Genomic DNA, 16,757 nt, shown 5'->3' with positions numbered 1-16,757 from the left:
GGTTCAATGTCCATTCAGAAATTGGATGGCAGAGGGAAAGAAGCTGTTTGTGAATCATTGAGTGTGTGCCTTCAGGCTTCTATATCGCTTTCCTGATGGTAACATTGAGAACAAGGCATGACCTGGGTGATGGGTCCTTACTGATGGATGCCACCTTTTTGAGGCATCGCTCCTTGAAGATGCCCTGGGTACCATGGAGGCTGGAGCACATGATGGAGCTGACTAACTTTACAACTCTCTGCAGTTTATTTTGATCCTGTCCTGTGCAGTAGTCCACCCTCCATACCAGACAGAGATGCAGCCAGTTAAAACGCTCCCCGCGGTACATCTGTAGAAATCTGCAAGTGTTTTAGGTGACATACCAAATCTCTTCAAAAACATAATGAAATATAGCTGCAGTTGTGTCTTCTTTGTAACTACATCAATATGTTGGGTCCAGAGATATTGACATCCTGGAACTTAAAATTACTCACTTTTTCCACTTCTGATCCCTCTATGAGGACTGGTGTGTGCTCCCTCGTCTTACCCTACGATGGGAGAGAGAGTGGTAAATGATGGAACAATTTCTCATTCAACAACAGATTATATTTTTGCTGAATTACCATATGTACAGGACTCGGAATAGGACTGAGCTTAATTCAGACAAATCGTGAAGGGAGAGTGGAAGAGAGGCAGGTGAGAAGTTAGGGCACAAACCATGGAGGGAAACACTTAATCGAGTTCTTGTGTATCAACTTTATCTAACAAACTAACATTAGGAAGGTGGGGTTGGAGTGATAGCCAAAGTATGCAATAGAAAGGTCCTTCTTGTGAGAATAGAAGATAAAATCTGAAGTTGTATTTGAAAGTCACATAATTCTAGAAAATAAAACTTTTGCAAAATTCTACAGATGTACCATGGAGAGCAGTCGAACTGGATGTGTCATCGTCTGGTATGGGTGGGACGAGGGTAGGGGTGGGCTACTGCACAGGGTTGTAAACTCAGCCAGCTCCATTATGGGCCCCTGTCTCCCCCACATCCAGTACACCTTCAAAAGTCGATGCCCCTAAAAAGCAGCATCCAACATTAAGGACCCCCATCGCCCAGAGGATATGCCCTCTCCTCATTGCTACCATTGAACAGGAGGTACAGGAGCCTGTAGACACAGACACATACTCAACAGTTCAGGAACAACTTCTTCCCCTCTGTCATCAGGTTTCTGAATAGACAATGAACATTACCTCCCTAGTTTTAATTTTTTTGCTATCTTTTTGCACTACTTAATTTAATTTGCTGTATTTATTTCTTATTGTAATGTATAATTTTTTATTAATATGTATTGCAATGAACCGCTGCCACAAACGGACAAACTTCATGACATATGGCAGTGACATTAAACTGGATTCTGACTCTGACGTGAGATAGACCAGGGAAAACCAAAGCGTGCAGTGGAAGCTGGTACATTCCATAATTCGATCCAGTGCGGACCGTAGGAAAAACAACACAAGATTTCATTGCATCCAGCCAAGTGGTGTGACCTTCCTCAGATCAAGAATTGAATACAACAATGTCCACACATTCCTTTCAGATCAAAATAATACAGGAAAACTGCAGTTAGGTCATTCAAATATAATGTTCTTCAGACAATCCTTTGAAGAAAGGGGAAGCAGTGTGGTGTGCAAAACTGTGTTATGTGTATGTGTTACACGTATGCAGGCGTCTTCAGTGCAGTGAGAGTTAAACAACTTTCAGTGTGTTCTTGCAACTCTGTGTTCCTCCATGGTATATACTCCTCTTGCTTGAATATGAAACAAAATAGTTGCATGTGCTTTGCACAAATTAACCTGTTTAATGGGGCTCTGGCCAAATCCATTTTGGAGATGATTTAACGTTGATCGGTCAATGTTGTAATGTTTCGAAACATAGGGACTTATTAATTTTCATCTGTCATTAATAAAATAATTTAAAACAATTTTTCTATATCTCACAGTTGATATGTGGACACCATCTATTTAAATCAAATCTTTGTCATACAAAAATAGAGACTATTATTTAGTTTTGAGTTTGGTACTGACATGAAGTGTATTAAGCAATATTGCACCTGATTTAATTAATGATCCTGAACACAGAAATGACATTTAATGAACAGCTCATGTACATTCAGTAGGGCAATTGTTTCACAGTAGACTCCTGTTAATTGAATAGTGTTTTGTTTTACTGAGAGTAGATGTGTATTTATGGCATGACTTACACTTGCCCATTCATTCACCTCTGATATGAAATCACTCGGCTTCTTTATTGCTGGGGTTGAGTATCTCAGTTGGTTGAGTGCCACAGTCAGGATCCAATAATTCTGGATTTTGATTGCACCAAGGGCTAACTCAGCCTTTCATACATACATCTCGGATGCAGGAGCGTTATAGCGAGGAAGCATAGGGGCTGTCTCCTGCAGTATCCCTCAGCTGTTTAGCAATGAAAATGTGACACTCAAGAAGAACCAGCTGTAAGGAATAGCACGTGTATAATTAAGCGTGCAATGTTTTTCTGAATGAAGCTTGCCGATATCTTGCAGTGATCTCTCAGTAAGTGATTAAAATGTGCAGGAGGCAGGCCAGTCGCAGTGCACGGTGCAAATACAGGATTATCCACTTTCGTGAACACATTGCAAAGAGGGGGCACTTAGATCCCCTGCTGAATCAGATAATTAGTATAGGGAATTATATCTATTTTAATTAAATCAATTTGACCCTCTGCCGATCATGTGACCTCTCCTTTCAGCATCAGCTCAGGGTTCATAATTACACAGCGCAATGTTCCTTAGATGTAGAGCCTTTATATTTTCTGCTTCATTTAGTCTGCTCATTCTCACACACAAAAATATACAAGGAACAAAATTCTTTCACTTAATATCTGGAGTAGGAGAGATTTAGATCAAATTTAGGCCACTTGATCTCCCAATATGAAATATAACCAATTGTCTGTTGTTTGTAAAACTGAGTGTATTTACAAGTGGAGTGTGTTAGTTTATTTACTCCATAATGAACATTTTTCTGATCTGTTACACTCTACTTCTCCCACAATATGAAGAACCTATTCAAATCCTACTTCTTTCAACAAGCCTTTGTTCATCTCCTCTACCTTGGTCACTATTCTGCTCATTTATCTCCACCAATGTATTTCATTATACCAGTGAGCACTCCCATTCCCCAGTGGATTAGCTGATTCTCCCATCTCCAAAACACAAAACAAAATAGGCTCGAACAGCTCTGAACCGCACACTTAATTAAATTGTAAATGGGCATTAGCCACACAGTTCCGGTTATGTTGAAGAGTTGTGAGATTACCTTCTTTGGGAGATCTCACCCCACTTGCCCAAACGTAATCCGTGTTAGTTCCCAACTGAATTCCACAACACAGGCCAGGTTGATGCAAGTCTGAAACTGGACTGATACGCAAGCAAATAGTTCCGTTTAGCCAGTGCGCCAGGAACAAAATCTACAACTGGGGAACAAAAAAAAACAGAGTACTGAGAGGGAAGGAGTGTGATGGAGCCTTATCTTCTGAATTCCATTACATATGTAGCTGGGATTCTGCAATCCATCTGTCCCAGAAAGGAAGAAAAACAGCTGAGATCCAGGTGTTTCTTTGAGAAGTCTGGAATACAAGACTAAATAATGAAGTCTGGAATACAAGACTAAATAATGAAGTGTGGTATTACAGTGAGTGTCAAATGCAAATACTGTTTCATGCAGTTTACGATTGAGTCACAGGTCATTATTGTCCATAACATGGAGGAAATTTATAAACATTCGTGGGTGGAAAACCGCCAACGGCTTTCAAGATCTTCCAAGTCCCTTTCCAAATAACCATCAGCTATCTCTCTGAAATATGGTCAGTCTAAGAGCTATTAAAATTAATCTCAGCTTACTATAGATCATCTAGAAATCAGGCCCACCTTGTAAAATGATGCTTTCTGAAATGATTATGGTGAATAACTTACATAAATCTTGAGAGATATGGAGGGGGATTAGTAGAACATACAACATTACAGGCCCGTCAGCCCACAATGTTTTGCCATCCTTTTACTATACTCTAGGATCAGTCATGTGGGAAATTCAAGCAGGTTTTTCATAAGTTGTCCTATTCTTAAAACAGTAGAGGTTTTCCAGAAATTTCTGTGCACCATTTTCAACATCTTTTGTTTTTATATCAGATTTCCAGCATTTGCAGTTTTGATTTTCACTCACTGACCATTGAGCTGTGAGAGGGTGTTGTTGAACCGAAACAACAATGAGTTTGAGATATGTAATGCTTAGGTCAGTTTATCCTTTAACAGCAGTTCTCTCTGGCTAGTGCAGTAGGATTCAGACCTTGCAGACACAAGAAACTGCAGGTCCTGGAGACCAGAGCAAAAGACAATCTACTGGAGGAACTCAGCGAGTAGAGGGTTAACTGTTGTGGGAAGGGGGACGGGTGCGTGCAAGGACTTGCCAACATTTTGGGTCAGACCCTGCGTGGTGATGCTGTGGAATTCATTGCCACAGACAGCTGTGGAGGCCAAGTCATTGGGTATATTTAAGGCAGAGATTCTTGATTAGTAAGGACATCAATGGTTATGGGGAGAAGGCAGGAGAACGGGGCTGAGAGGGAAAATAAATTAGCCATGCTGCAATGGCGGAGCAGACTCAATGGGCTGAATGGTCTGGTTCTGCTCCTATGTCTTATGGTGAAGCTGGGGCCTTTAGGTGACTGGTGGATCAAGTAGGGATGAAGGATTAAGGTCACGTTCCCCTGGGAATGTGGTACGATGGACTTCCCCGGGTGAACATGTTCCAAATCCTCCAAAGGAACTTTGTGCAGGAAACAACGTTGCCCTGTGTGTCCCTAGTGTGGAAATGGCAGTGGCATCGCAAAGGTGGCTGAAAATACCCATGCAGTTTCCTGATCGGTGCTGGAAAATGCAGAAGTTGTAAATCTGAGATGAAAACAGAGTAAACTGATGAAACTGTCAGACTCCTGAGTGGTCCCTGCGATTTCTGCTTCTGTCATAGCTAACAGTGGCTGGATGCTTCACACACCCCAACCCCTTCACTATCTCCTTTTCAATCATGTACATGTATATAGCAGGGTTATGCAATTCAGTTTCTAAGCCAATGGCTTCCATTCATATAGCACCATTAATATTGCAATTGTTCCAAAGTACCTCACAGGAGACAGCTGATGTCAACCTCCATAAATAGAGACATGAGGGCAAATAACCCAAAACATTGTCAATGAGTGAACATTTAATAAAAACTGCAGATACAGTAACAAAAACAAAAAGTTAAGAGAAACACAGCAGGTCAGGCAGCGTTGGTGGAAAGATGAACAGTTTGAACCACCACCTTCAGCACTGTTTCAGATTGCTGTTCTGAAGACAGGGAGGGATTTCAAGGGTTGGAGATGGAACTCTGAAGGCACAGCTGTGTAAAATGGAGTTTTTAATTGGGGGGGGTGAATTAAGAGGCCAGAATTAGAGGAGTGCATCTGCACGAGAATCTTACAATAGAAATTAAATGTGACCATAGTTGGAACAATGTTGAAGAGATAGGCTGTACGGACTCAGCGGAGGGGCAGGACAATGTCGGTGCTGGCGTTGAGACATAGGCTGGGAGTTTTGCACTGGGTGTATATGTTGCAGGATAAAGTTTGCTTTTGTGAAAACTGATTTCCTTCTGTTTCTGTTATTTTATTACCCTGGCCTAACGACAGATTTGTGCTGAAGTTTAGCGTTATTGGGTAAAAAGGCCAGCTGAAGTGTCCTTTTCCATTCTATTGAACTCTGTGACTGCGAGTGGGTGCTAGCAGTCAGCACACATCCATGTTCTTCCCCCACCTAACAACTCTGCCTTTTGGACGATGACATTTCCCTCCTTCAGTGGACAATAGCTGCAGGAGTAGGCCATTTGGCCCTTCAAGCCAGCACCACTATTCAATGTGATCGTGGCTGATCATCCACAATCAGTACCCTGTTCCTGCCCTCTCCCCGTATCCCTTGACTCCGCTATCTTTAAGAGCTCTATCTAACTCTTTCTTGAAAGCATCCAGAGAATTGGCCTCCACTGCCTTCTGAGGCAGAGCATTCCATAGCATTCCACAACTCTCTGGGTGAAAAAGTTTTTCCTGAACTCCATTCTAAATGGCCTACCCCTTATTCTTAAACTGTGGCCTCTGGTTCTGGACTCCCCCAACATCAGGAACATGTTTCCTGCCTTAAGCATGTCCAATCCCTTAATAATCTTATATGTTTCAATCAGATCCCCTCTCATCCTTCTAAATTCCAGTGTATACAAGCCCAGTCGCTCCATTCTTTCAACCTATGACAGTCCCACCGTCCCGGGAATCAACCTCGTGAACCTATGCTGAACTCCCTCAATAGCAAGAATGTCCTTCCTCAAATTTGGAGATGGATGTAAAATGCCTTTGGAAAGGTCAGAGAGAGATGATCGAAGATATTTACCCCTCAAGTACATCAGCAAAAGAAAGCAGGTGATTTGGTCAACAGTTGGCCAATATCACTTTGCTAATCGCAGGAGCTCACTGAGCCTATGTGAGAGCCAGAGAGCAGTATAGTACAGAAACAGGCTCTTTGACCCATCTAGTCCATGCTGAACTTTTATTCTTCCTAGTCTCATCGAGCTCCATACCCTTCCCATCCACGTACTTATCCAAACCTCTAAAAAGCTGAAATTGAACCCACATCTACCACTTCTGCTGGCAGCTCATTCCACACTCCCACCACCCTCCGAGTGAAGAAGTTCCCCACATGTTCCCCTTAAACCCTTCACCTTTCAGCCTTAACCCCTGACCTCTAGGGGTAGTCTCACCAAACAGCGGAAAGAGCCTGCTTGCATTTACCCTGTCGACACCCCTCATAATATTTATGTTAAAACATCTGGAACATGCTGAGGTTGAGAGAGGCGCTCGCTATATAAATTCATGCTTCCTTTGCCCAAGCATTTCCTGCCACAGCCTGTGGATCATGGATGTGAGTTTCCAGCAGTAATAATGCCTGAATATGCAGACCTAATTCTTCTACGATAAGACAGTGAAGGAGGAGATGAACCCAGCAGCCGGAGCAGTGAAGCGTCCAGCAAGCTGACAGAGAACGCATAACGCTGGAAATACTCAGCCGGTCGTGCAGCCTCTGCGGCGTATTGGAAACACTTGCTGCTTTTGTTTAAGATTTGCACACTTGCAGCTATGTGCGCCCTTGGGGCCGCGGCTTAGCTGATTATACCCTTGCCCCTAAACCAGGCAGATTCTGCCTTCGGTTCCACTTTGGAAATTTGAGCCCCAGCATCTGTTTGGACGTCGCAGAGTGCGATGCCCTCTCTGCTAAGTGTTATACTGAAGCTGCCTATGCCTCGTCCCCAATGGTCATCTCGAAAGGCAGGGTGCCTTTTCGGAGGGCTCGCTGCGTGCGTGTTAGTGCATTGTCTGGGACCCTGAAGCTAAAAGATTTCTACGAGGCAGCAAATAAGTGCAAACATTTTGATGAGTTTGATCGAGGTGAGAGTTGTATTTAGCGGTCGAAGCCCGAAGAGGGCGCAGCGGGCAAGCCTACCCCAAGAGCAGACCCTCCCCTTCGCAGTACCGTCCCTGGCCAGCTTCGGGCGCCGGCACAGAGTGAGTTGCAACGCTGGGTGTCCGTGCTTCTGTTCTCTCGTCCCTGTTCATGGATCAGCTCAGCGCAACAGCAGCAAGAGCAAGCAGCGACCAGCTTGCACCGTCTCTCCTCTCCTCTTGGCGTCTCATGGAGTGATAGCCACCCCATTTTCCCTCCCCTGTCCCTATTACCCCCCCCTTTCCTGACCCCCCTTCTCCCACCCACCCACTCCCCTCCACCCTCGGCGCTCTCGCCCGCTGCGGCTCAGCAGTAGAAGTTGCGCCGTTGCCCAGCCGGAGCCGACCAGCGAGACTCGAGCCGCTATCATGGAGCCCCAGCGTTGCTCCTTGGAGCTGTTGGTGAATCCGAAGCACAACAAAGTGCGGCGCAAAAGACGGGACATGGTGTGGTGGCAGATCTGCTGGCTGGCCGGCGTGATGCTGGTGGTCCTCGGCATCTCCAGCTTGGTGGAGAAGGCAGGTAAGGGATTCTCCGGGGCGAGGGCATTGCCCTTCTCACCACAAAGAGCTTGACTGGATAGCCCATTCAAGAATTCACCTCCGTGCAACTTTAGTGAAGCCCTCTGACTGACACACACACAACAATGCTGTTAACTCTCGGAGGATGGGGTACTATTTTTGCCTGCCGTCTTGGTGGGATGGAGATGGCTCAGTGTTAACAAAAGAAAATGTGCTGTGCCGGAGGTGAACACGTTGCAGGTGCCGGCTGTATTATAAGCACTAAGGGCTAGAGGATTGAGAATGATACGTTCACCTTTGTCACTGCAATAAAAACACTTGTCTGCAAACAGGTTTAGACATTCTGGTGCCCCTAAGGGGGGGGGGAAAGCCCGAGGTGGCGATTAAAAGAAAATGCTGGAAGTACTCAGCAAGCTGGTGATCAGAAGCGTTAGCTCCCACCCCCTCCCCAGAGATGTAGATGCTGCCTGACCTGCTGAGCTTCTCCACCGTGTCCAGTTGTCTTCCTTTCGGGTCTCCAGCATCTGTAGCTTTTCGCTGGTAGTGTTGATGTTGGGTAGTTGTGTTCCGGGCTGCCCGTGTTTGCAGAGGAGTGGACCATGTTGGCTCTTTTACCTCTTGGTATGCTGAGGGTGAGTCTTACATCATCCGAGGGGCATCAGTTGTGATTTCCTCTTTCCTCCTCCCCTTCTCCAACTTTCCTGCCAGTCCAGAAGCAGGAGCGTTTTGTGCAGTGTGCCAAATGTTCACAAAATGCTTGGTCAAGAGTTCCACTTCACAAATCCCTCCTGTTAGCAACTGCTCCATGTCCTACTTCCAAAATTAAAGTAACTTCCCCCTACTTGGTGCTTGCAGGTTTCTTAAGGGATGGGGTAATTAACTTTACAAGCCTTTATTGTGCATTTAGAGCCCATGGCATTAAGGGCCAGTGTGCACTGACCACTACACCAAGGATGATTGGAATTGCTGAGAATATTACTGTAGGATTCATTAAAGGGTTATTTTGAATGGTTCACTCAGCGTTGTTGGACAAGACCATTGGTTGTGGTGTATTGTGAGGCAGAATTGGGATATCAGCTGTTATAGACCAAACAGGCTTTTCTTGCCTGGACTTTTATTCTTTTCTGTTCTGGTAGCTGGTCAGAGACTGACTGTTCTACCTGCAAAGGAAGAAAGATGATTATCACTTAGAAAGTTCTGACCACAATGGTGATGGATGAGGGAGTCCTAAAATTGTGATGGCAATATGGCAGCAGGCTGCTCTAAATTAGATTAATGTTCTCTTACAAAAAATAATCATTCAACACTGGAGTCCTTGCCTCTGGTAATCTTGCTACCTCAGCTGATCTTTAAATGAGCTAGTGCCTTTTGTTCCTTGGCAAGGGAATGTTAGTTTACTCCTAGAAGAGCAGGATAATGGTAATCTTGTTGATTTTGGACTCTAGTCGAGCCGTTCATTCTAATTAGCTGAAAATCCAGCGCTGAGTTACAAAAGCTACAACTTGCAACTGCAGATACTGAGTTAAATTTAGTTTTCATCTAGCCGTTTATATATTTTTTTGAAGATTGTGTCTGTAAGAGCGTACGTATTTATTAGTATTGCATTTATAACTAACATGATGCCTGTTGACATTGTGAGCGTATGCAGATGAGAACTTTGAGTGTTGGGGAACTGTAGGGCTGCAAACGCACAGTGAATTGTAAAGAATATTAACTCTGAGCTGTTTGCTAAAAGGATGGAACTTTCTGACCTTTTAACAGAAGTGTGTTTCAGTGCTTGTAATAACTGAATAAATAAATATTCTTAATGTATTGCAGAAGTGAAATCCTAAGAAGTGACCATCAGCTCTATATTATTAACACCTTCCCTACAAGCAAATATGCTGTTTATCCCATACAATTCTTATTTTAAACTCTCTATTATGTATTGACACAGGATCTTAGTTGGCCAAGTAATGATTCAGCTATTCCACTTCTCTTAGATAAAATGAGTTCCATCGCTCTAAACTGTTTTGTTTGACTCGAACTCCAACAAATCCGGCTCCATCTCTGTCGGTTTTGCACTTGCAACAAGTTTTCCAGACTGTCTCTTTGCCTCTCTGCCAATAACCATTGCAAATACTGCTGTCAGTGTGAAGTACAAACCTTGCCACTCGATTATCAGAGAACTGGGTCACTGGAGGAGAAATGGTGTCTTTCCACCTTCTAGACCAGTTGCTGTGAGGGGAAGATGGTTGCTGCCAGCTGACCGTCTTGCTATTAGGAGTGAAGGTTGCGTTCCCTACTCCACCAAAACCAGGCAGTGAAGGCATGGGTTGTGAGTGGCAGATGCCCTGTCTTTAATGGCCCCTGTAGACCCAGGGTGCTTCATGTGTGTTTTCTCACAATGTAGAAGAAGAGCATTGACTCCTATGCTTCCTGCTGTCTCAGGACAGATGACTTCCCACCCTGGTCATGTGCTGTTCGTCTGTCTTCTATCGGGCAGAAGGTCAAAAAGCTTGAAAGCAAGTGCTACCAGGCTCTAGGACAATTTTGGTCCTGCTATTAGCAGACTGTTGAGCAGAACTCTCATACACTAAAGATGAACTCTTGATCTTCTGTCTTATCCAGGCCCTTGCACTTCGTTTGCCTGCACCGCACTTTCTCTGTGGCTGTAGTACTCTATTCTGAATTCTGTTTTCCCTTTTACCATGTAGATGTATTTATGTATGTCATTTCCTGCCTGGGTGGCCGATTAAACAAAACAGTTTCACTCTATTTTGGCACATGTGACAATATTAAACTTTTTGGCTCTAAGAAGGATCCTGTTCTCTATCAGTCCTGTTGAAGGGTTTCAGACCGAAATGTCGACTGTACTCTTTTCCATAGATGCTGCCTGGCCTGCTGAGTTCCTCCAGCATTTTGTGTGTGATGCTCGGATTTCCAGCATCTGCAGATTCTCTCTAGTTTCCCATTCTCTATCTGCTTGTTTCTCTGGCTTCAGATTATCTGCGGGGAATTATAGGGCAAACAGACTCCCAATAAATTTGACCCACAGAGCTTCGTCTTTCAGTTAATATTTTTCCTTACAAAAGGACATATTCAGTACGGAGGGAGTGCTAAGAAAATTCATCAGGCTAGTTCCTGGGAGAGTGGGTCTGCCAAATGAGAAGAGATGGAGTAGACTAGTTCTCTATTCTGTAAATAAATAGAAGTTGTCAGAAGCTTTAGACGAGGGGTAATCTTGTTCATACAAAATTCTTAAGGGCTTGCTGGGTAGATGCAGAGAGGATTATTCCTCTGACTAAGGAGTCTAGAACTGGAGTCATAGTCTCAAAATAAACGTGGGTCATTTTGGATTGAGATGACGAAAAATGCCTTCACTCGGTGCACGGTGAATCTCTGGCGTTCTCTATTCTAGTGAATGGTGAAGGCTCACTTTTTGATAGTGTTCAAAACCGGGTATTAGGATTCTGGATGCTTGTGGAATTGAGAGCTGTAGAGAAATGTTGCTGCAGTAGAAGGTGATTACTGTGATCTTGGGCAGCACAGTGTCTCATCTGGATGTAATGCAGTCTCCCAGGTCCAACTTTTCACACTGTCTGTGTGGAGTTTGCACTTTCTCCCGGTGATCATAATAGTTTCCCTCAGCTTCCTTGGTTTCATTCCACATCCCAAAGATGTACTGGTTGGTAGATTAGTTAGCAGCTGTAACTTTTAGTGAGTACACGGTTGATGGAAAAAACAAGAATGGCAATTGATGGACATTTGAGATAGAATGATATACAGGGGAATAAATGAGGGAATGTGGTTGTGATTAGTGTGAGAGCTGGAATAGACTGAATGGACGGAGTGGCCTCTTGCTATGTTGTAAGTAAATAAATTTGAGACTGATGACGCAGAGTTGAGGTGCCTGCTCCTATTTCCTATGTGCTTATCATCACGTCTCTTGCGTTAGAAGAATCAGGGCTGAGTTCCACAGACTTCTCTACCCCTTCTCAGACCCCTCCCACTCTCCTGAACCCTTCCCACCGCAACTCACGGAAGCGAGGATAGAACTTGCATCCCATTGCTGTAGTTAGTGATGGGTCTTCTGAGAGTAACACTGAAGCTTGTAATGCTGTAGTGTTTTCTAGGGCTCAGCATGTCTGACCATCTGTACTGCATTCCTTTCTCCCTCATGAACTAAAGTGTCTCTTTATCTGCGCGTTAAGATTGCTGGTTATATTCCGTATGACTGTGTGGCTTTCCTTCTCTGCTGTGAGCTACAATGAACACTACTGGAGGACAGCTGGGGCTGTAAACTGTCAGCTATAGTTAATAAGCTGCAAGTGAGTATGTGGGGTAAAACAATCACAGATTAGATGTTTGGCAGTGTAACATTGGATGATTTCCCCCTTGGAAAATAGAAACGAACACACTTGTTTCTATTACGCGGAACTGTAACTTGAATTGGATCAGATTTCAGGTTCCTGAAATGTAACTTCTATGTGATGGTTTGAATGTGCTCAATTCGCTCTGGTGCAGCTACTGTGTTCGAACAAGACATGCAGAGAATCCCTTTGAAAGTTGATCCAGGAAGCTATGTTCCAGTTTTGGCTCAGTTGCTGGTTCTATCACTTCTGAGTCCAAAGGCAGTTCGAGTCCTGTTAAAATTCTCCCCAAGCCTGCAGTGTACTATTGCTGTGAACAGTTAAACACTCTCTCGGGTGAATGCAAAGCTCCATGTTACAAAATTTTGAAAGAGGTACTCCCCACTGTCCTAGCACTTCTGCTGAAATGGATTCACTGAGGGTCCACCCTGCTGAGAGGAAAGAATGAAGGAGACTTCCGTTGCTGGAATCTGGACCAAACAACAAAATGCTGGAGAAACTCAGCGGGTCAAGCAGTAATGGCACCACAGTAGTGTAAAGGTTAGCGCCAAGCTATTTACAGCTCAGGGCAGGGGAGGTCAGAATTCATCTCCTGTGCCCTCTGTAAGGTGTTTGTGCGTTCTCCCCTTGGCTGTGTGAGTTTCCTCCTGGTGCTCCAGTTTCCTCCCACGCTCTAGAGACGTTGGGTTAATTGGTCATTGTAAGCTTTCCTGTGATAGGCTCAGGTTAAAAAGGTGGGTTGCTGCGCGGTGTGACTCATTGGGCAGGAAGGACGCATTCCGCGCTGTATAGCCAAATAAATAAATCTGTGGAATTGGCGGGATGGTCGATGTTTTCATTTGATGCACTGTATCAGGATTATGGGTATAGAAGGGAGAGAGGTCAGAGTGAATGGAAACTGTATGTTGTCACTCCTACTCTAGAACTCGGATCCCCTCAACCTCGTTCGTTAAGCTACAGTTGGTGCAAAACTAGGTCTACTTACCATATGCCCCACCCCCTTACCAGCAAAGGAGGGCATCGGTGAGGAAATTCCACATTGCCTTCAGTGTGGGAAAAGCTTCAAGACACAAACCCAGCACAAAACACGACATTTATTGGACCACAATGACCTGGGCCCTGCTGTACATTTCTGAGGCATGGATTTCCAACGGAAGATGCCTCGAAACACTGGGTAGAGAGCACCAATGCCATCTCCACAAAATCCTCCACATCCACTGGCAGGATAAAGCTAATGGAGGTCAGATTTTTGTCGCACATCGAAATCCCCACCTTTCAGGCTCTCGTTGGAGTTAGATGGGTAGCTTTTGTAAGGCCGATCCCGGGCTCCTGGTTACGATGCAGTGCTCCGTTATCTGTTGCATCAAGGGACCATCGGCTGGGCAAGAATGGATTCACTGATGTTCTTCAGGCCTCCTTGAAGGAAGTGAGACTTCAAATGGACTCCCAAGAATCCCTGGCACTCAACCACTCAGAATGGAGATGGAGCGCAGAGTCATGGAGTTACACAGCAAGGAAAGTAGATCCTTTGGCTCAACTCGTCTGTGCCATCCATGAAGTTCATCCAAACTACTCCTGTGTTTGGCACATACCCATCTAAACCTATCTATATACCTGCCTAGGCAGCTTTTAAATGTAATTGTAGCCGCCTCTACCTCTGGCGGCTCATTCCATATATCTATCACCCTCAGTGTGGAAAATGTTTCCTCTCGGGTCCCTTTAACTTTAAAATCTATGTTCGCTAATTTTATATTTCCATTCCCTGAGAAAAGACTGTGACAATTAATTGAGCTTTTCTATGCCCCTCATGATTTCATACCCCTCCATAAGAGTGCCCCTCGGCCTCCTACATGCCAGGGAAAGAAATAGCAGCTGCCCAGTCTCTGCTTATAACCATTCTTGGTAACGTCATCGTGAATCTTTTCTGCACCATTTCCATCTTCATGTTGGGATGGCACTGAAAACCTCCAGCCCGCAGTACTACACAGAATACCGGCGGCAGGAGCTCACCACTACCCAAACTGTACTCTCTCCTGCCCCTTCAGTGGCAGAGCCATCTTCAGTTGCATGCTGAGTGAAAGCAAGTCATCCTCAATCCCAAGGGACTGCCTGAGAAAGAAGGCATTATTTGATTTTAGTTTGAGGAAACTTGTTGGAGTGTTGGCTGCTGTATTTCCCAGATTGCCCACCTAGAGTTCAAGACCTAGAGTCCAGTCATCGATGAGCCTTGGGGGTCGATACTGCAGATTGAAACCTGAAGGTCAAAGGCCAAAGTTGGCGGATCCAGAAATTGAGGTCCAATGGCTGAAATCTTGAGTCTGCGAATCCACAAGGGTTGGAATAGGGAGTTTCGTACTGCCGGTCCATAGTTCAAGACCTGGAGTTCAGGGTCCAGTCTTCGATGAGCATCATTTTTGCAGGATAACCAGTACTGATTGAAATTGGTGCAATTAGGGTAACAGGACTTTTCACTGTAAGAGACCAGTAGAACCAATATTGCATCTCCGTGAGCAATCAGATTAAGTAAACAAAGCAAAGGGAAAAAAATATAGAGGACAGTAGTGAAGGAAGCTGAAGAGAGGGAAATGAAGACTGGATTAAGAAGGAGATGATAGTGAAGTGTGTATGTTACTGGGCTGATGATTACAGTTATGGTCTTGGATCCAATGGCCACACCATGGCAACTGAGAATTGAAAATTAAAGTGATTAAATATTAAATTTAAAACGTCTGCTTGTTCAGCAAAAATATTGTTAAAAAATCAATCTGGGTCATTAATGTCCTCTGGGAGGGAAATCTATGATCTTTATCTTACTTGGCCCGACTAGGGCGCAGAGCTGCTAATGTACCTTCAGGAGGAATTAGCGGTGAACAGTTAGCAAGAGCAGAAAATGAACAATAAAAATTCTCTGTTCACTCCCTGATAGAACTGATGCATTTTTGAGCAAGCAAGGTTAAGCATGATTGTCGAACAATTGTTACAACATTGAATATTTAATTATTTTCATCGTTATTTCAGACTTAACTTATTTAACATGAAAATCCGGCATATTCTTCTTTTTCAAAAAAAACAGGGAAAGCAAGAGCTTGTGTGTAAAATAAAAACACGCAGTGTCTCTCAAAGTTCCCTGAAGCGGCTGACTACTTCAGAATTTAGTAATGTTGGGTGTCATTCACATGTGGTTATTTTGCCAGCAAGTTGTGGGTCATGACGTTGGTATCTGGGTGCATTGTGTATCAAAATAAACAAACTAAGGCATTTGTATGTTTGAACTGAGCTTTTAACCCTCTGTGTATCATTTCAGCACTGAAAGAAGTGAACTTTGTGACGTGATCCATCAAGAAGTGAACTGGTTTATTTTTGCCATTGTCCTGTCATCTGTATGAAATGTTAAATTCTGGTTTTGTCTGTCCGTGTTGTGGTTTGTGTCTAAGCGGTATTCTCCATTTCATTTCTGTTGAAATTTGCTTTCTGAACTGAGGCCAGTATTTGATTGTTGTTAGTTGAGGGAGGTAGCATGGCCAGAATCTTAAGTCATTAAATCCTGGGCACCTAGAAATCAGACCTTTAGTGTCTCACCAAGTATTGGCACTGAAGAAGATTGTCATTAAAGAAGATTGTTCTCTGTCCACACAGCCTGCTCAGGACCTGTAGTGCATGGTTTCCATCAGAAGTGAAAACACTGCCGAACAACATTTAGTCAGTTTGACGTTTTATTGCCTGTACTTTCTTGCTCTGTGTAGACAAGGTTCCCCATTTTGGCCATGAAAATGTCATTGGACTACAGAACAGGTGCACTGTGGCGAGGCACATTTGACAGTTGCAACCTTAAGTTACCAGTGATCTGGAAGCCACCAGTAGGAAATTCAACCAGGTTGTTCATGGTTCAAACCATATCTGAAGGTTTTTCTTGATCACTTGCAGCAAAAAAAAAACAATTCCTAGAAGCAGATTAGAATCTGTTTTCTTATGTTGGAGGTAAGCAGAGGACCGTGCTTTAGTGTTGAGATTTAACCAGTCATTATTTCATGGTGTGGCAGACGTACCACATTCTCTTGCCTTTGTAGGAGATGAAAAGTATCACATCAAAGTGCAGATGGTAGTGGAGGATTTATAAATAGTCTGGTAACTGGATGCTGGCACCAAAGTGTTCACCGTTGACCTTCACAATGCAGTTGTGTTCACATGATGGAAATAAGTAATCTGCAGAATTTGGAATCTTAGATAAACTGGGGATTAGAGGAAAATGATTTGGCAGACATAAGATACGGAAGGGTGAAATCAAAACACAATGCTGG

General features: G+C 44.0%; 1 protein-coding gene across 1 annotated transcript in view; it reads left to right on the top strand.

Annotated features, from left to right (window-relative positions):
* The first annotated feature begins 7,616 nt into the window (after positions 1 to 7,616).
* Positions 7,617 to 16,757, top strand: part of slc24a3 (solute carrier family 24 member 3) — a 340,988-nt gene continuing 331,847 nt past the window's right edge. Inside the window, exon 1 of the mRNA XM_073051404.1 lies at positions 7,617 to 8,108. Within this exon, the coding sequence (XP_072907505.1) occupies positions 7,955 to 8,108 (154 nt within the window). The 5' untranslated portion in view covers positions 7,617 to 7,954. The remainder of the gene's footprint in view (positions 8,109 to 16,757) is intronic.

This window comes from Hemitrygon akajei, chromosome 7, assembly GCF_048418815.1.
Source record: "Hemitrygon akajei chromosome 7, sHemAka1.3, whole genome shotgun sequence".
Classification (NCBI taxonomy): domain Eukaryota; kingdom Metazoa; phylum Chordata; class Chondrichthyes; order Myliobatiformes; family Dasyatidae; genus Hemitrygon; species Hemitrygon akajei.
Note: the sequence above shows the minus strand (reverse complement) of the source record. Positions and strands in the feature narration are given on the sequence as shown.